Source organism: Thermobia domestica, chromosome 1 (assembly GCF_964235325.1).
Source record: "Thermobia domestica chromosome 1, izTheDome1.hap1.1, whole genome shotgun sequence".
NCBI classification, from domain to species: Eukaryota; Metazoa; Arthropoda; class Insecta; order Zygentoma; family Lepismatidae; genus Thermobia; species Thermobia domestica.
In genome coordinates, this window is record NC_137454.1 from 262,563,483 (window position 1) to 262,584,350 (window position 20,868).

General features: G+C 36.8%; 1 protein-coding gene across 4 annotated transcripts in view; it reads right to left on the reverse strand.

Moving 5' to 3' along the window:
- rin (ras GTPase-activating protein-binding protein 2) overlaps positions 1 to 20,868 on the reverse strand; it is a 116,385-nt gene that overhangs the window by 80,474 nt on the left and 15,043 nt on the right. For all 4 annotated transcript variants that reach the window (XM_081726188.1, XM_081726191.1, XM_081726182.1 and 1 more), the window contains 2 exons: positions 14,199 to 14,384; positions 2,929 to 3,112 (listed from right to left, as the gene is read on the reverse strand). In XM_081726188.1, the coding sequence (XP_081582314.1) occupies positions 2,929 to 3,112; positions 14,199 to 14,296 (282 nt within the window). In that variant the 5' untranslated portion in view covers positions 14,297 to 14,384. The remainder of the gene's footprint in view (positions 1 to 2,928; positions 3,113 to 14,198; positions 14,385 to 20,868) is intronic.

Genomic DNA, 20,868 nt, shown 5'->3' on the forward strand with positions numbered 1-20,868 from the left:
AAAAGAAATATTACAATAAACAAATAAATAAATAAATAAATAAAAAGGTTGTTTACTTGTTACGTAAATTTTATAATTCGTTAATAATTGTCGGTAAAGTTCTAGGTCTCTGACGAATTAATAGAACTACATTGATACTGAAACCTAGAAAAGATGTACCTAAAGTTTCTAATTGAAAAGCATACAACTCCATCAATGTTATGAAGGTTGTTTCCGGGGATTCTTGACGAAGGGCTAAACAGTGTGGTGGAAACACAGAAGCGCAAAAGGGATCTATTCAGGGTTACAGCATTTTGTTTAACTGTTTTGTTCTGGATAGTATGTTAATATTGGGAAAATTCCTTATATTTCCCTTATTTGGAATATTTACAGAACTTCGAAAAGCTTTTGACTTCGTTCCACACGAGGCAATAGTTCAAAGTTTTGTTTCATTACATATCTATTATTCTTCAGATCACAGGTGTTCAATTTGAGCCCCTTTCGTAACTCGACAAACATCAAGCCTGTAGTCAAATTCCTACCGAACACGTTGTAATATTTCGCGAAGGACGGATAGCACGGTGTATGTAACGTGCACTCGAAGATAGTGGCGGGTAGAGGTAGCTTTAGACTTCTTTCAGAAAACCTCACAGAAATAAGTCACACAGGGTGGTCAGGGGTATGTGGAGGCCAAGAAAGCAGCTCTTCATCCCTACGACCTGCACGTCCAATTGTGTGGTAGTCTTCTGGTCAGCTTACTTCTGACATCTATACGAAAATGTAGTGCTTTTTTGTAGGTACAACTTTGTGTTAATAATAAAGGTACTTATAGCTAAATCAAACTAGTTTTGATATATAATATCATCATACAGACGTTATGGGGAGGAATTGTGTATTTTTATCGGGTTCTCCACTAGAGATATATACCTGTTAAGTACGCACATTTTTTACTTTTCTGAATTTTTAATAATATCTATTAAAAAAAAGAGGGGGCAAGTCTAAGGGCTGAAACTTCGTGAATGAGCACTTCTATATCAAACCTATTTATCTATAAAAGCTCACCTTCCTGTTCGTTTGCCTTTATGCAAAGATCGTCTGCTCAAACTCGGAACTTTTAATATCAATGACCCACTTTTTCAAACCTACTTTTCACCCTGCTATACTTTATGGACCATAATAACTAATTTTATAGTCTCATAGTTTACAATTTGATGACCATTTTGATTTGTTCCACATCGATAAAATAACTAGGTGCTGAGATACTTCAGATTCGGTAATTCCTTACACCACCACCAAATGGCGCATCTTCGAAAACAAATATGGCTGCTACTCGAAACCCACGTCACTAAAATTAAAATAATAGTTGTTTTGACCTAACGACATGGTAAGGTGACTGCACATCAAAAATCAGATTTTTTGAAAATTATCGAGCAACATGCATTGGACCACTTGACATGGATTTATCTTTATGGTCTTTATGACATGGATTTATCTTTATCATCTTTATGATTACTTCTAATTTATCTTTATAAATCAGAAGTAAACAAGCCTTTGACAGTTTCCGAAAGTAAATTTCTTCGGATGAAAGGTAAATTAATTTCTCAAAAATGTGGTGAAGGGGTCAAACTAAGGAAGTGAAATTCTACATATGAACTATATACGTCTTCAAAGTGTTTTCTTGAAATTCAGCTCACAAAGAGGTAGAAGAGAAAGGACAAATGAAGGCTTTATCAAAGTACAGAAACTTTCACATAAATTGGAAATTGACATATGAGGCGTTTTTGGAACACAAAATACGAGTGGCTCATTCTTTGGTACGAAACTATATGGTTCTATGCTAGCTGACACGAAGCCCCACAAGACTTAAGCCGAGTTTCTGAAACTTGGAATGTGGTGGCCGATTGCCGATTTTCTTGTCCGAAACAGATAGTTCTACCCAATGTTATACTGTAATTCTGGTTGCTTAACAATTTATATAGAGTTTCACAACGCTTGTACTACCTAGGGTAAAGGTTAATATGCGTTCCATTTTGACCGCGAGAGTTCTGATTTGAAGGGCCTTGTCCTGGTGTACCAACAGTTTACATTTTGTTCCGGGTTTCAGTGACTAATTTTCCCCCTTTTTAGTGTGTCTCATCCTCATTGCAATATTCTAAGACATTATTTTATGTATTACACACTATCACGTTAACAATTACATATGTAATCTATGAGGCCGCGTAGCACAGACTTACAGCGCACGTGGGGTCACCGCACTCGTTCGATTTTAGCTCCGCTACATGAGCTTTGTAATGGACAAAGACCATGTGTCGGTTTTCTCGTAGTCGCCCTGTTTCCTCCTACGTTTGTCATTCCATCATTATTCATTTCACTATTACGGTCTCCATTAGCCTCGAACTTTTAAAAAAATTAATTTAGTTTATAGTACACTTCAATACTGATAAAGCTCGCCTTTATATTTAAGATACGCGTTACTTTCCTAGCAATCGTTACTGATACATTCAACAGGAATGAAATAAAATAAAAATGGTATTGGTTAGGTACTTTCTACGATAGAAGTTAATGTAATCCTCCTACTACGATGTCTCTGTTTAGAAAATTTATTTACCACCGAGGTTCTCCTGTCTGCAACAGCAGAACCCTAGTAGTACCTAGAGATTGTATTGCCATGAATCCTACCTTTATCTCGGCGTCAAAATCTTTTTCGCTCATTTCAGGTAACATTAGAGTCTACCTGTTAAGTTGAAAAAGGTGCAGGGCACTAGTCTCTATCACCAATGAACTTACTACACATTTATTTCTTCATGACTTAGTGCAATAAACTATGATTAAACTTACTTAATAGCCTAAACGCAGTAAAGGAGTTTACCTCACTCTCTTATTATTCTGATAAACCACAATATAAAGTAAAAGCTTTCCAATCTAATTTTAAAACTAAAGGTAATTAACCTGTACTACAACTCCATTTCCAAGTGTGGCATGTGAATCCACTTGACGTATTTTTGCATGACAGTCTCTGAAATTTAGCTGTTGTATTTTTTGATGAATTTGTTTTTGCCCTATGACAGGCTTGGTTTCACGATTTGGAGTATCAATTCCACCATGTACGAACGATGAATTATTGTTGTAAAACCTGTAAGAGAAAATATGTGACTTATAAATACTTAAAAGCATATCTTACAAAATTCAAATAATTTTAATCATTAAATTATCTGAAGAATATATTGTAACCAAACAAGTTTTTGATCGTACGTGATTATCAGAAACAGATATACAGCTGTTCGTGATTATCAGAAACTAACATATAGCGCATGGTAATCAATGTTAACTCTCAAAGAAATTTCCAGCACCCTTTGCCGTAATTTCTGCGGTTACGCAATGCCCTGGCGATGAAACTCGCAGGTCCTGGAAGCAAAGAAAACCGTAAATGCATGTCCAGCTCCTTCACTGTCGAAGGATTTCTCACGGAGGTGGTTACCTAGGGAACAGAACAAACACTAATATGAATGTTATAGATTTCGCAAGTGTAGTAGATGGCACAGTGTTTCCCAGCCAAGTCACTGAGCGGTATCCCTCGTCACCTTTGTCTGCCACGTGTGGTCTCGCGTTGTCGTGAAGCACACCCTTGAGATTAAATAATGCTGGCTTGTGTTGGTCGCTTGGAATCTATTTCTCAAAGGGAAACAAAAATTATAATTGGATTTAATTCTTAAAACAATTTTTTAAAAACTTTTTACAAGTTGTAAATTATCATGAAGTAGAAACAAAATAATAGTAAGTCATTTCTAAATGCTAATGCTGATATTTCTAATTTCTCATGATTTTATGGTACACACAATATTTTACACTAGTAGTTCTGAGAAATAGAAGCTCGTCATGTACCACTTGACAGCTAGTCCACCAAACACAGAGCATGATTTTGTGTGGGTGCAGAGGTGGCCTTGAAGTGTGAGGTACAGGATCACGCGATTACATCCTATGTTTGGTACACTTGGGAGCGTCATACTGCACCCATTTTTCGTCACCCGTGAGCACGACCAATATGGGTATATTGTGGTGCCGCGACAGTACGACAAACTGGCTTCACTAGTTCCTTGTTGACTGCTAACAATGTGTGGGGGCACCCACATGCTCAACTTGTACATCTTAAGAGCCTGCCTTACTAAAAATAATACGAAATTTACCATTTTCTTGTGCTTGATTATTCGTCAGTGAAAGGAGATAATGAAATGCAAGTTACCACAATTATAGATAATGCTATTCTACAACAGAAAATATGAACCTGAAGAATGTTCAGTGTTGCCATCAATATAAATTACAGTGTTGCCAAAAAAGCAATTTCCCTAAAATCTAAGTTAAGGCAGCGAGTAGAGGAATGAACTCAACTGCATTTGATTACGTATCATGTTGTTTTGGTTTATTGTGAACTACTTTTTAATTAACATTATTATTTAGTTTTAATAACTGTATGTTAAAACTATTTTGTTTATTACAAACTAAATACAACTATTATTTAAAAAGTAGTTCACAGGAAACCAAAACAACATGATACGTAATCAAATGCAATTGAGTTCATTCCTCTACTCGCTGCCTTAACTTAGATTTTAGGGAAATTATTTTTCTGGCAACACTGTAATTTCTATGGATGGCAACACTGAACATTCTTCAGGTTCATATTTTCTGTTGTAGAATAGCATTATCTATGACATTGGGGTACGTTACATTTCATTATCTCCTTTCACTGATGAATAAACAAGCAAAAGAAAAATGGTAAATTTCGTATCATTTTTTAGTAAGGCAGGCTCTTAATGCGGTGTAGGTAACATCTGAGTATTTCCTCAGAAACCTGTAAGCGTTCGGCAAGTTCACCAAACTTTTGACCCCTGTCCTCTATGGCTGGCTTAAGGTCTTGTCATTTAACACATGTTGTCGCCCATTGCAGGGTTCATCACAAAGAACCAGATATCTCAACCTGAATTTTTGGAATCAATGCCTGGCGCTGTGTTCGTTTACGGCATCCAACCCTAACTACTGATTATTCGACGACTTAAGGTAGGCTTGTCAGCAGCCGCATGAACTCATATGGCATACAACCGCTAAGGAGCTGCTTCGATGTCTCCATTTCTCCGACACTGGACTAGCTGTAATTGTTGTGTACGCGAAATGTGCCTGAATTGGTACAGGTCACACTCCCCTCCCTCGGGTTTTCCGACGCGTAAGTCAGTTTCCTTTACTAGTGCCGTAAGCGCCTCATCAAATAGGACGTCAAAAACGTCAAGAACTTTTCTGGTTACCCTGTAATAATAATACTTTCAACTGCCTCTGTTAAGCACGCTCCGTCTATACTTTTCACAGATGCCACACACACGCACATATTATATATTTGGTCTAGGAATTAATTCGTGCGGGTGGACAAGAGATGGCGCAACGAACGGAGCGTCCCACAGTTCCGTGTATCCACACATGTGTTGCAAACCCCTGTCATCGCGTATCGTTCGTAGTATAGGGCAGTGGATTAAAGCGTCAACAACACCAGTTCGTAGTTAAGTGAACATGGCGCAATTTGTGCCTGATAAAGTGTTTTTGCGGGGTGTCCTGCTGCATTACTTTAACATGCAGAAAAGTGCGACTGAAAGTCATCGTATTTTGGTGGAAGTGTATGGTGACCATGCTCTAGCTGAGCGAACGTGTCAGAAGTGGTTTGCACGGTTTAGAAGTGGTGATTTCGGCTTGGCAGACCAAGAGCGAGCTGGACAGCCAAAAAAAATTCAAGACGAAGAATTGACAGCATTGCTCGAGCAGGATTCGTGTCAAACGCAGGAACAACTTGCAGCAGCATTAGGCGTTGATCAAACAACAGTCTCCAAACGCTTGAAAGCCATGGGAATGATTCAAAAGATGTCACATTGGGTTCCACATGAATTGAAAGACAGAGACGTTGAAAGACGAAAAACAATTTGCGAATTGCTGCTTCAACGACAGAGCAGAAAGGGGTTTCTGCATCGAATTATTACGGGTGATGAGAAGTGGATCCATTATGAGAACCCTAAACGAAAAAAGGCCTGGGTGAAACCAGGTGAACCAGGTCCATCACAACCAAAACGAGATATTCACTGTGCAAAGGTTATGCTGTGCATATGGTGGGATATGAAAGGTGTGGTGTACTATGAGCTGCTGCAACCGGGTGAAACTATGAATGGAGAACGTTATCGACGACAATTAATGCGTTTGAAGCAAGCTCTGGCCAGAACACGACCAGAATGGGAGAACAGACATGATAAACTTATTGTTCAACATGATAACGCTCGCCCACATGTCGCAAAACCGGTCAAAACCTATTTAGAAAATGTCGGATGGGAAGTTTTACCCCACCCGCCGTATTCACCAGACGTTGCTCCTTCGGACTACTACTTGTTCGATTGCATGAACAACGATTTGATTGGACAGCGGTTTACTTCTTCAGAAGATATCGAAACATGGGTCTCTGACTGGATCGCTTCCAAGGATGAGGACTTCTTTCGCCACGGAATCCGTACATTGCCTGACAGATGGGCGAAAGTGGTGGCTAGCGATGGACAATATTTTTCTTAAGGTATTTATGTATTTTGTGTTTGTACTACAGCTTCAATGTGTGCGTACCAACCGCACGAATTAATTCCTAGACCAAATATATATATATATATATATATATATATATATATATATATATATATACATACACACTATGCACGCGATTTTCAAAATGCTATCGCATCGCAGCTGCAACACTATTGACGGAATGCAATGAAAACGAAAAATTCTGAAGCAGAATACGATCGATCTATGATCATAATTTATCATTAGACTTCAGATTTTAGCATTTTTCTTTTTTTTTTTTCTGATGTGATATTGATATGTCTTTAAAACAGAAATTCGTTTCAGCTATTTTGGGGTAAAATACAGTTTTGTAGTGCATATATTTGAATGTTTCGGAGGTTACTGCATATATAAAGGAGCAATCAAATTGATACTTTTTAACGTCCAACAACTTTCCTCAAATGGAATCTTTCAAGTTTCTAATATAAATAGACTTAAGATCTTGGAATGATTCATTGTTGGTCAGTTTAGAATATCTTCCGAGGTCATGTGAAGGGAGAGTAAGAAAGGGTGAGTGATTCATATCCCGGTAATGATGCATATTTGGAAGATACAAATAACGGCGTTAAGTTGCCTACAAAAAAATTTCCATGCCAACGATCACGGAAGTTGCTACTTTTTTTTCTTGGGAAGGGGGGGGGGGGTTGAAATTGTGTAATTTTGTGGCAGTATAAGAATGCCGAAAGAAAAATCTTCTCGAAGTTATCTTCTGAAAATGGATTAAAGGCGATGACATGTTAAAGGGGAAAATATATTTTGCAAAGTGTACGCTTATTTTCAAAAGAGGATCAATTTGTTCGACAGCAAAAACTTACCACACTTAAACTTCAGCACCGCCCTGTTTTCTGGCTTTCTTATATTTCAGCAGTTTCAAGTCTGGTAAGGAGTTTATTCAACTATGAAACCATCTGGATGGTCTTTTTTGCATACTCCAGTAGAGTTCGTCCCAAAGAAACCGTTGCAAAAGTGTATTTCGGGAAGAAATGAACAACCCTTTTGAAAATAAGCTCTTCAATTAATCAAAATATCTGCTTTACAAAATCTACAACTTGTCGCACCAGTTACTTTCTGAGATAAGAAGGCAAGTTCCCAAATTGTCCTTTAACCGAGTTTATCTGAGTATTTAAAAGCCAAGCTTATGTTACCTTCATATTGCAAGGATCCCCACATCATGACAAGAGCACATGTCAACACAACACGTGCTATTGTTTGAAAACAGCATAGCAGACGAGAAGCAGACTCCGAGGAACGCCGAAAGAAGACGGACCTCACGGAAGGACCCGAGGAGGACAGATAAAAGGCGGACCACTGAGGGACCTAACATCAGTTCACCAACTGATCGCTTAACCTTTACCTTACTATGTCGCTGTGGACTAGGAGCACCTCTTCCTTACCCTATGTCGCACTGGACTAGGGATCCCATCTTGAACTTATAATCCAAATCTAACCTACAACCTGGCCAAGTGTTCTGGAAACTGCCATGAGGGGAAGGGGCACCCGGCAAAACATTTAATATTCCTTCACTTGGTCACTGAGGAAGAGACATTGAATTAGAGACACTTGTATTTATTATATTTTGTAATAAAACTTGGTAAAGGGAAAAAGTCACCCGGTCCATCATTTGACTCTACCTACAAAGACATTGCGATATGCATTTCGCTCTCTCCAAACAACTTTCCTACTAAGTCTTCTGTTATGTTTTCAATAACTTTACCTTCTACCCATGCATGCTCCGTGTGTCGCTCAAATCAGTTTACTCCATTTTAAGTATCAATATTGTACTGTACGTTATAAATTATTAATGTTTGAAACGGACAATGTTACGCCAAGTGTTAACAGATCACAACAGAGAATCAGACTGGCTTCATCCGAGGCATCATACTATAAAACAATATTTCCCTGCAGCAGAATAGTGATCAAGGCGATCATCCACAGCAGGGTGATGGGCCCAATCCAAAAGACCAATGACTATTGCAGTTTCGAACAACTGGGCGAGGAGGTTGCTACGTTCCCAACGCCGGGAAGATTACTTCAGTACAAGTTCTTCGGTTGCTATACAATTATTCCTATGTACCTTCTTTCATTCAACATTTCAACATTTCTTTGAAAGTAGTCTAATGACTTCTTTTTGAAGTGAGCACGTAGTTAAGAGAAAACCAATGGTAAAATTCACTAAACCCTGCGATGCGATATAAACTTTTCTTTTCCTCTACTTTTTATTGTAAAGTGGTATGTCCTCGGATGTCACTTAGGCATCCTTGGGCAATTTTCAGTCTGATGTCAATTTTTTTATCTATCTAATCAGCATATTAAAGTGTGCTGATAAGTTAAAATCACTATAACCCAGCCACCATACATAGTAGGAAGACAATTTCTGCCAGGCTACATATTGCTAGACCGATTTAGAACATTTTGGTGGCCACTACTGGTCGTGACGCCACAATCTCGAAAAGTTTTCATTTCAAAATGCACTTCAATAATTTGCATGAAGTGGGACATTAATGCATCTTCCTGGTGGTCTCACATAAATATCATAAGGATGTAATTAGAATCTTTGGAGCTAGACTATAAAACACCTCAACTGACTTTAATACGTTCATGTTCTCACAAACTTTGACACGGATGCACTGATTTTGATTATTCTTTTGTTGCCTGAAAGAGTGTATTTCTCAGATGGACCCATATAAATTTCATTGGGATATAATGGAAGTTTTTGGAGGTAGACTATGAAACATTTCAAGGAGGTGCTGTGTGTAAACAGTAATTAACTGACTCGGACTTCAAAATGTGTAAGTTCACGCATCACTTCGACATAGATGCGCAGATTTTAATAATTCTCTTTTTGTTTGAAATAATGTATTTTCTCGGTAGTTTCATTGAATTTCATGAGAGTCTAACAATCTTTGGAGCTAGATCATGCAACTCCTACACGGATGAGTGTTAATACCATAATTAACCAGCTTCATTATGTTCATGTTCACACATAATTTCATCTTTGGAGATAGACCATGAAACTGTTCAACAGATGGTCAGTGTATGTTTACGTATTATTAAGTTTAAAAAACATTAACCGACATAAACAAAAGCGCTAAAAAGCAGAAAATAATTCATTATTATTATTATCTATAAAAAAATTCTGCCCAGCAAAACAAATTAATGTCTAATACAAAGTTAGACATTGATGGTTGGCACAGACTAACTTTACAGACTTGGAACATACACACTTAAACATTTATTTCTCTTTGCCTCTTCTCCAGTTTGGTCCGAATTCATTAAATATTTTGAAGCTATGCATACGCTTCTACATATTCAAGTTCGTTAATTACAGTTTTAACACTGCACCCGTTGAGATGTTTCATGAGCTAGCTCGTGAGGATTTTTTTTTTTTTTTAAACAAAACGAAAAAATGAAATGAAATGAAATCTGAGTTTTACGTCCCATGGTTATGCCGGTTAGGCTAAAGGAGACGGTGATGATGAGTAATGAATGAAATGGTGGAATGAAGAAAGTGGGAGGTAAACGGTCCTCGCACACGGTGTTTGTCCACCACAAAGTTCACTTGACGGGGGCTGGGATCGAACCCGGGACCCCAAGCACCAGAGGTGAACGCTCTACCACTGAGCCACCGCGGCCCCTAAACAAAACGAATTAGGTATTTTACCAACTGTAGTTTTCTTTTATTCAAAATACATTACTTCCGTATCAATACACCGTTGGCCACGTTTAATCAATGCTACAATAGAGTTTTTAATGTCCTTTTTCGGAATCGTCTCAATGACCCTCGTAACGGTAGACTGGACGTATGTAACATTGTCACAAAATGTTTCTTCCATGGCTTATTTTAATTTTGGGAATAGAAAAGTCACACAGCGATAAATCAGGCGAATACGGAGAATGAGGAAGCACACATTTGTGTTTTTAGCCAAAAAGTCACGAAATGTGACGGTTCTGTGACACGGTACATTATGCAATACAAACTAACTGCCTGGCGCTCAATACTCGGCCCTTACGCGTACGATTCGCTCCCACAAACTCTCCATAATACTCAGATAATATTCACCATTATCAGTTTGATCCTATGGAACCAATTCTCGCAGTATGATATCTTTGGAATCGTAAAAATAGATCAACATTGTCTTCTCACGTGACTTTTGAGAACTAAATTTTTTCGCTTTTGGAGAACCTGGGGACTTCCACGTAGCACTATAGCATTTTGTTTGCGGGTTGTACTTGAACCACCAAGTCTCATCACAAGTTACAACTGATTTCAGGAATGTTCTGTTCTGTCTGGCTGTTTTAATCAGGTCCTTGCAATGTTCGCGGAACAAATCGAGCACAGACTTACCGTTTCTTAAAATCCTTTGTCAAAATTTCGTGAATCATGTTTTTCATCATATTTAATTCCTCCGCCATTCATCTCACAGTCGAATTTGCATCATTTCACGCACTTATTCCACCAACTCATTGCGATTTTTGTTTTTTGGTCGGTCTGGCTTTGCGCCGTCTTCCAAGGACTCACGACCTACTACTCGAACACACGTGCACGAGATAAGCACTCATCAACATACACTTGTTTCAACATTTCCAATATTTGTGAAAATATTTCACCTAGCCTGAAAATAATAATAATAATATTGGCTCTTTGCTCAATCGTGATTTTGTGACGAGGTGACACCAGATACATCCACTTTTCCCATAACTTGACACTCCGTTAACCGGTTTTCATGATTGTAGTGTCGTTTTATTGAGTAGATATCCAACTTTCCGATGATATGTTGCTTCAACAGATAGAGCTAGTGGTTATCTGTAAAGAAAAAAGTTTCGTTACGTTTCGAACATATTGTGTATATACCTGTATGTCTCACTGAGTTCCTTCTGTTCATTCCAATTTGAGTAAACACTGTTCATAGCAAATTACTATATTGCATTTTTTATTTTTTTCAAGATAGTGACGTCCCTGTACCGTCTACATACCACCAAATGTTCCAAACTGTGGAAAGGTTAGATTACATATAGTTTGGCAGAAACTATGTTCCTACAGTGTATAGTTAAAGAGTTATGGAGATTTTTAACTTATCCAGCAACGTTTAATATGTAGATTAAATAGGCGAAAATGTCGTCATACATTATAAAGACTGAAAATTATCCAACAAGATGTTATCATTCGGAATCTGAAAGAGGACATTCCATTTAACAATAAAAAGCAAAGAAAAAAAAAAAAGCTTTATACCACATGTTACGGTCCGCACCCACCCTGCCCATTCCCTAAATCTGCTTAAGATTCTTCAAATTAAAATGCCGAACAAATTTTGAAGGTTTCATACCATCATTGGAGTGTGCCTCAGAACATACTATACCTAATGGTAGACGACTTTTCAGCCAGAGCCTACTATAAGCCCGAATTTCAAATAATAATTCTTAACGAAAATTATTTCTATTTTCTACTTTTTCTTTTTACATCATTTTGCTGTTTCTGAGGTGGATCCACTTGCATATTCATCAATAGTTTTTTTTCTTATCTAAAGATTTTTGTGGAAACACCGAACGAATGCAAACAGCTAATGAGTATCACATAGGCATGCAGTGTGAGAACAACCGAGTTTACTCAAGGTTGCGTAATTGGACATCGGGAATGGGAAGGAAATCAGTATACTTTAAGTGTCTTGCTGACTATATGTGATGGATGCGTATATTGTTGTTTCTTTAACTGTGAAAGTCATTATAATACAATTTAAACACAATGAATAGACATGCGTGGACTCACGAATCAGTCGAATGAAACCCACGCCACATGGTTTCTTAGAGCACGAATCCAACAATCAAAATGATAAATGACATCGCAGCCAAGTTGATACGAGGGTTGTTACATAAATTCCAAGCCTAACCGAGAAATATTAGAACTAGATGAGCAAGGTGTGCGCGAGATGCGTGCCAAAATTTAACACCTGATCAAAAGGTCACCAAACAACATTTCAAGAGAATCTTCATCTCTTCTGGACAAATCCACATGCCTTTCGCACTAGATTCATAACAGTAGATGAGACCTGCATCCACCATCACCATAGTCCAAACGAAGTTACAAGCAGTGAAAATACCCCTCATCTCCCCCTCCGAAGAAGGCCAAGGCAGTGTCCTCAGCTGGAAAAGTTTTCTGGGTTTCGGAAAGGACAGTGTTGGTGGATTATCTTCCGAAAGGGTGAACAGTGACTGGGGAGTACTACGGAGGTTTCCTACAACAGCTCCATATTAATATTCGGCGGAATCGTGGTGGGAAACTAACAGTACGTGCTTGTCCATCAAGACAATGCCCCTAGCCACAAGTCGATAATTGCAATGGCAGCAATTCACAAACGGCCCCACGCCCACCTTATTCGCCTGATTTAGCATCTTTTGACTTTCCAAAGCTCAAAAGGAAGTTGAAAGGTACTAATTTTGACACTAATGACGTCGTGCATGTCATAGATAAAATTTTTCACACCTTTGACAAATCATTTATTTTAACCAGCAACATTAATACATTTAAATATCGATGGGCAAAATACGTTGACTTGTCAGAAGACTATGTTTGAAAAGTAACACCATCTATAATCTCTCTGCTGTTCCGTTCATAAGTAGGCTTACAACTTTTGCAACAACTCTCGTAGTTCAACACGAACCGTCTAACGGTGTTTGCGTACTGCGGGAAAATATAGGTTTCATTCCCCCCCCCCCCCTTAAAAAAAATTGCTTAGAAATACAAAGTTTCGGAACCAACTTTGCATTCTCTGATGAAAGCACATTTTGTCAATTCTCAACAGTAGTTGCGCGATTAATAGACCATGATCAAGTATCGGAGAAAGCTGGCATCTTCTTAATGAGGACCGTCAGTTGAAAACCACTGCTCGAAAGAAGGTTTTAGACAATCAAAACACCCTAAAATTATTAGATTATGAACATCTCAGGAAGGCATGTGCAAGAGACTCCTGAGGCTTACCACTCGGCCTGCCAGGTCCAATAGTATTAACTTTATCTCTCCCAGTTGCAAAATCGAAATGATAGCATTTTTCCAGGTCTGCATCACTTGGAATAAAACTTAGCATTTTGGTAACTGTTAATAATAACACCAATGGGAGTATTTTCACACGAGGTGTGGATAAAAGCCGGTGTTCACCACGAAAACAATATGTGTTAGAACATTAAATGTAGTATCAAATGAACTGTATAAAGTGCCCATAGCAGAAAATTACGTTCTACGAAAACAATTTGAATCCCTGCTGAAATCCAAAATTTGCCTTTTATTTATGGCTATCTGATCCATAAATCCGTTTTAACTGCTGTCTTATTTTGTATATTTCTCGACAATGCCTTATTTTTTTTAAACATATTCCCCACGTACTATGTTATCAAATATACATCAACACAGATTACACATTACATTACAAAGAAAACGAAAATTAAAAGAACGAACAGAAGTCAGTGTTGAATCACTAATGAAGTTCTATGTGTGTGTCAAGTGAAGTTACAATTTGTCAAAAACATAAATCAAATAGATTACTTCAGAGAGAAAAAGTTCACAAGTAAAAAATGTTACAATTAATTCTTACCTATGAAGATGAGCTGGAGCTTGATTTAGGAGAGTATAATACTGTCGGACGAATTCACGACCAACACACTGAGGACTTGGAGGGGCTTCCATTACCATTATCTAATGCAACAATATTTGGATATCTTGGTTGTAAGAAAAACTTGAGTTCTAAACAGGAATTCGCCTTCCAAAAAACAAAACAAAGCTGAAAAAAAGATCAGTGATTATTACGTACTTGTGATTTTTTTTCAAATGTTCACATTTGAAAAATATATTTGCGCACCTAAATTTTTCAAAGCCTTTTAAAATACGAAGTATGGCAACATCGCTCGAAGGGGAGAGTCGGAGTAGTGAAGCATTCCCAACTCACCGCTGTTTAAAATATCATCTATTTCGTAACTTAATGTAATGTTACTTTCAGAACAAAATAGAACTTTAGCAAATGCAGAAAACTTTGTGTAGTTAAAGAAAATACACACATTTCAACAAAAACAAAAACGTACAAGAGAAAGGGGGTTACTAAAGAGTTCTTCACTATCAATACAACTGAAAGATTACTTTACAGTTGCTTCGACCTGAGCATGTTAAGTGCCTTCTTTGTATTGAGAATCAAAATTTTTGAACATTGTTTAAATCCCACTGGGTGTTTTTATTTATTAATTTTAATTTTCCGCCGTCCTTATAGTTTCTGATTCTATGATTTACTTCTTTCTTTCCTCACGAAAAGTAACAGTTTAGAAAGACAACAACTGACCTGAGTTTGTATCTGATGATTACCAAAACACCAAGGGAAGTTTTAAACTGAACATTTTTCTAAGGATATCTAGATCGTACTAAATTATAATAAAATAGGTTAAGGTGTTGTTCTTCCCAGTGTACGAATTGACGGGGACGTCAGGAATATTCCCTGACAAAAAATTATGCCCCCTGAAGAAAATGTTCATTCTTGGCAGGGATAGCTTTTCCCCCTTCTAGAAATTTTCGAATGTTCATGAGGATGCCTATGGAAACAGGAATCTACTTTTATTTTGTAGACAAATGAACTAGAACTAGGAACAAATCTTGTTAAGAAGTTGGTTTACCGAAACTTTGCTCTATGTTTACCCTGTTCGTCCATCCATTCGCGACACTAAAACAATCTCACGGACATCTGATAGATCACCACCAATTTAGTCAGGATATACAGGGTCAAAAGTTAGGAATTGAGTTCACTTACGGAGAAAATATTCAACCCGAAAGTGATAGAAATAAACCATTACCGGTTTTTATGTTGATCACTATAGAAAGACAAGTGGTTTTCTGCAATCGATTAAGCGTTCCGGAAATAAATTGAAGGGTAAGGGGAAAAAAGAAGGAATTTCACAGAACTGCATTTTCGAGAAAACTGAGTTTTAATATTGAAAACCGCGTAAAAATAGGGTTAGTTAAATATTTTACCCCTTTTTACATGGACATTTCTACATCTACGCATGCACAGCATATACAGTCAAATAGTACCAAGAGTCACCAACAGACAGGACAAAGCACCCGAAAAAGCATGCACATGGACATTCCTTGCTTTTTCCTCCTTACCCTTCAATTTCTCTATCATTTAATCTTTACTAAAACCGGAAGCGGTAGAAAACCCTAACTTTCCACAATACCACTCTACACACAAAATTTATAAGAGGTAGCAAGAAGCAATTTTTAAAAAATCGATTAAGTGCTCTACCATCTTTTCTCAAACTCCTATTGAAACCGAAATTTTCGAATATAAATAACTTTCAGGTTTCAAGTTGATCACCATAGAATAAATACCATAGCAGATAGCGAGGAGCAGTTTCGTGTGACAGAAAATCGACCACTTTTCGCTTCAACGTTAATACAGTAAAAACAGTACTAGATATAGCAAGCTGCTACTTTCTATACCCAATTACGCGTCGCGAGGTTACGTTCCGTCTTCACTCGAATCTCTATTACAACCGGAAGTGGTAAATATCTACTACCCCTTCCAGTTTCAATATTGAGCATTGAAGTCAGTTTCAATATTGAGCATTGAAGTCAGTTTCAATATTGAGAAGCAATGAAGTCCCACAGCCATTGCTGTTGCCTTAGTTTAGATCGGTAGTACGTAAATTTTGTGTCGTTATTCCCTAGTGCTACTTGACAAGTTTTAGTAGATAGTGCGAATTATTTAGTGATGCAATGAACTTATAATGAACATTGTGTTCACAAACCAACCCATGTCGTATACTAGGTAGACCTATGTTCTGACTCATGCAGTGGCAAAATCTAAGCGCTTTTGCCAAGGATGCCAATATTCTTGATACACTATCTAGGGACTCCGTAGAAAGATCTAATTAACAACGAACCTACTTAATGTTTAGGTCGACATCAAATGAAATTATTTGCGGTCCTTGATGGATCATCTTTGGAGGAGCTGGTCCCAATTACTGAACTAGTTGCATCTGTGAATAATGTTTTACAGGTCCCGAAAGATTGTAATTTGAATAGGAAGGGCCGTACAGTGGGAAGTATGTCCTACACCCAATCTATACGGGTGCGATGCCATAGAATGCAATAGACATAATAAACCATAATTTTGTAAGGCACTTTCACAAGTGTGTTACCATTAATGGACTAAAATAGTGACGTCACATCCTCATTGCCATGGTGATCGCTATTTTCATTTCTAAACACACGGGTTTGTACTGAACCAGTTATAACTGGATGCTGTTTGTTGTACTATCAGTATATACATATTAAAAGTTGATAGAGTAAAAGCAAATCTTATAATAATTAGTAATAGTAGTAATTATAACGTAAATAAGCGAAAATAGTGAAGTGTTAATTTCCGGATTGCAAACAGAATAAACGATACTATTATATATTTTTAAAGATTTCCAGAGAATGAAACCTAAAAATAAATAAATAAAAACCAGAAACAGCAATTAGGTAAAAGGTATGTTAAATAGCTATTACTATGTATATGACAAGCACTGAAAGTAAAATCAGCAGACTCTCATACCATGTGAAATTTTCCCCCTGCTATCACAGATCTTATTTACTTATATATTTTGAGGTTATAATATATGTTAAAGTGTACCCACCTCTTGTCGCACATTGGGCCTAAATTGAAAAAGATTCTAGAAAATTTTGATTTGGTAGAATCAGTATCGTATATTAAATTGTAAATCCGCTCTTACTGTGTAACACTTGGGTTTGTACTGAACCAGTTATAACTGGATGCTGTTGTACTGTCAGTATATACATATTAAAAGTTGATAAAGTAAAAGCAAATCTTATAATAATTAGTAATAGTAGTAATTATTAATAAGAAATAGCTACCTAAAAACATTCATGAATCAACAACGGTTGGCTGGGCTGACTGATTTCTATTCAAAATGAAATAAAAACGAAATTCATAAAGATGAATTGGTGTAGGATTTACTTTACAAGTAGACAACGACTACGACGAGAAGTTTCTTTCTTTCCAGGTTAAGCCCTCTTGGATCAAACAATACAGGGCGATTATAGAAACAGCTAGTGGTAATAGTAATACCCGTATTTAGTTTATTTCTTAGAAATAACCTTATGGAGTTCAATACTTTCTATCTAGGTAATACTATCAATGCTATTAACTGACTACTTTTATGTATGCGCGTTTGGCGTGGAAGACCAGCTGGAGTTCATGTGGTTCGAATCCCACTTTCAGCTGTAGGTCCACGTCTCATATACACTCGCTGCTGAAAGGGATACTGAACTGAAAATCGAATCAAAATGACAACTTTGATTCTTATTAATATTATTATGATTCTTATGATTATTCAGTTTAACATTTCTCCCTTCAATGAACAAGTGAGCAGCACTTGTAACGGTAATTGTGAAAACTGTAATTTACAAATTATGAATATTAGTGTTAAAGAAAGTGGTAAATCTATAACTTCCGGTTACAACAGACGGATTAGGTCGAGGCTGGAACCTTTTCTTCAGACACTGAATACCAGGGTTCGCAAAAACCATGGTTTTTATTGAACTCCCCCCCAAAAAAAAACTTGGGGGGGTTAAACCAGGGTTTATTTTTGGTTTAAATAATTTGCTCTATGTATTTATATCACATATGGACAGAAATAAGTTTGTTTCGCTTTGATGTTACTATACAACAACCAGGTTATGCTGGAAGGGGTCCCATAAGCTTAAAGCTGAATTCAAACCGCTTCTCGGCTTACATCCGAGAGAAATTGTCCTCCACTTGAACTCGAAACTGGGACTAATTGACCAAAATTACGATACGTCTGCCGATGCATTCAGGAAAGACTCCTGATAAAAATACGTTGTATTGACCTTTGCATAGGCCTACTTGTTAATATAATTGTCAAGAATCATTTAAGACGAAAAAAAAACAGGTTGCACAAGTGAAACCATTATACAGAATTACATATGGACAATTTCAAAATACTTCAAGTGCAGAAGAACTAATTTAGTCCAAGTTAAAGAAATACGACGACACTTAATTTGCATATCAGTAAGAAAAGTAAATAAAGATACGAATTAATTGAGTCCATTTTGGCTCTGACCCATTTATACATAAATAGAAACCAAAGATACTTCTGATTTCAATAAATGCCTCTCGTGGGGTTTGTATGACCCCCCCCCCCCAAAAAAAAGGCATTTCGATGTATTTTATCAACAATAAACATTATTAAAACGAAACAATATTTAGAATTTTCCCTTGATTGCAATTGCATAACAATAATAAACTTTAAAAAAAAACTCACAAAAGAAACATTCATAAACTTATATAAAAAAGTTGCTTATGTAGTATAATCTTTTTGAGTAATGAATGGGGAATTTAGGTCTGAATATAACACAAATAATACACAGGAGTGAAACGTGATAACCCACAAATGTGTGTTCATTACGATTTTACGAACACTTACACTTTGACGAACATTTTTCGTTTTTTTGGTTTAAACCTTTTTTTTTTTTTTTTTTTTTAACCAGCTGGTTTAAACCAGCCAACCCTGCTGAATACATACTAAAGCATTCTCTCTACGGTTTTTAATTCACGAGGATCAATAAGGAAACCGGAATTTATATAGATTTTTACAGCTTCCAGTGTTTTTATAAAGGGCAGAAATAGACCCTATTTCTACGAGACTGAATCCATATAAAAAGACTACTTCTAGATATGTTATCATATATCTTCATGGCGATCAGACTAAATAAAAAAATAAAGTGTTACCTGTTAAGTTTGAATAAAGGAATAAAAATGAGGACATTCTAGTTTGACAATAATTAGTGTTGTAAAAAAACGGTTTTTTCTGTGAAGTTTTTTTTTCAATAAAAAACGTCGTTCTTTTTCATGTTTTTTTCAAATGTATGTTTTTTTCTGGCAACTACTATTTATTGATTTATGTTGCAGATTATTGAAATAATCAACAGAACTTGAGTCGAAGCCCTCGTAACTTACAAATCGTTTGTTTCTTTGTACCTATACGAGCAAAATTGTGTGATTATTCCTTTCGGCCTCAGGTCATTTTTGGCGTTTTCCTGCATTTCCAGTTAGTGTCTTATTGCTCAAAAACTATTCATTCGATTGATATGGTTAAGGCCTTGTTTTTTTAGAAAAATAGAAGTGGCTATTTTTTGGTGTAAGTTGTATTGCACTGTTGCCAACGGGTGGGAAATTGAGGGAAACGTAGGGGTGAAAATTTACAAAAAATTCCCTAACCGAATTTCAAAATTTTTTGTATCTAGCACCACTGCTGCTATATGGGTTCAAGTCACCTAAACAAATCTTTGGTGTGTTGATAAGTACAGTGAAATCCTGAAGTCGCTGGCTTCCATTCAAAGAGGTAAAGAAAAAATTCTGTCATACACATGAAATTTTGGCACTCTTTACGCCTCAGAAGCAAAAATTAAATATGCCGGGGCTACAGCTTCTCTAATTATCCTATTGAAACTTTTTATGGTGCGTTCTGTAGGGCAAAGAGGAAGCTTTCAGGTAGTGATACGTTTGTTTCAATGTAGCCAGTAAGAGGGTAATAATAGGGAGGAAAAGGAAAATTTTCCGAATTTTTCACCTAATAGCGGGAATTAATTGTTTTGGCTGGAAACGCTGCCATCAGACAGACGAAAACTATTTGAAAATAAACCGTAGTACTCCAAGAATATATCCTGCAAGTGTCATGGCGATATATAACAAAGTAAGCATGAAATTTAAAAAAAAAAAATCTCATTCTACCTCAGAAATTCACCATTTTCTTACCATTTCCAGAAAATGGTTTATTATAAATCTCAACTGTACTTCCCCTAATAATTCTAGTGAAACTTTTTGTGGTGCGCTGTGTAGGCTAAGGATGAGGCTGTTAGACACTGGTACGTTTGTTCGAATGTAGCCAACAAGAAGGAAATAATAGAAATAAAAAAGGATTTTTTTCCAAAATTTGCCCCTAAAATCTGGAATTAAATTTTTCTGTAGCTGGCAACACTACTATCAGACACACACAAACTATCTTAAAATAAGCTCTGGTATCCCTCTAATATATCCTACAAGTATTGTGACGGTATCGAATAAAGTAAGCATGTCAATAAAAAATATCTCATTCTACCTTTAAAAAAATCACAGTTATCTTTCCACTTAGAGAACAAGGTCTACTGTAAACCTCAACTGTACTTCCCCTAATTATCCTATTGAAACTTTCTAT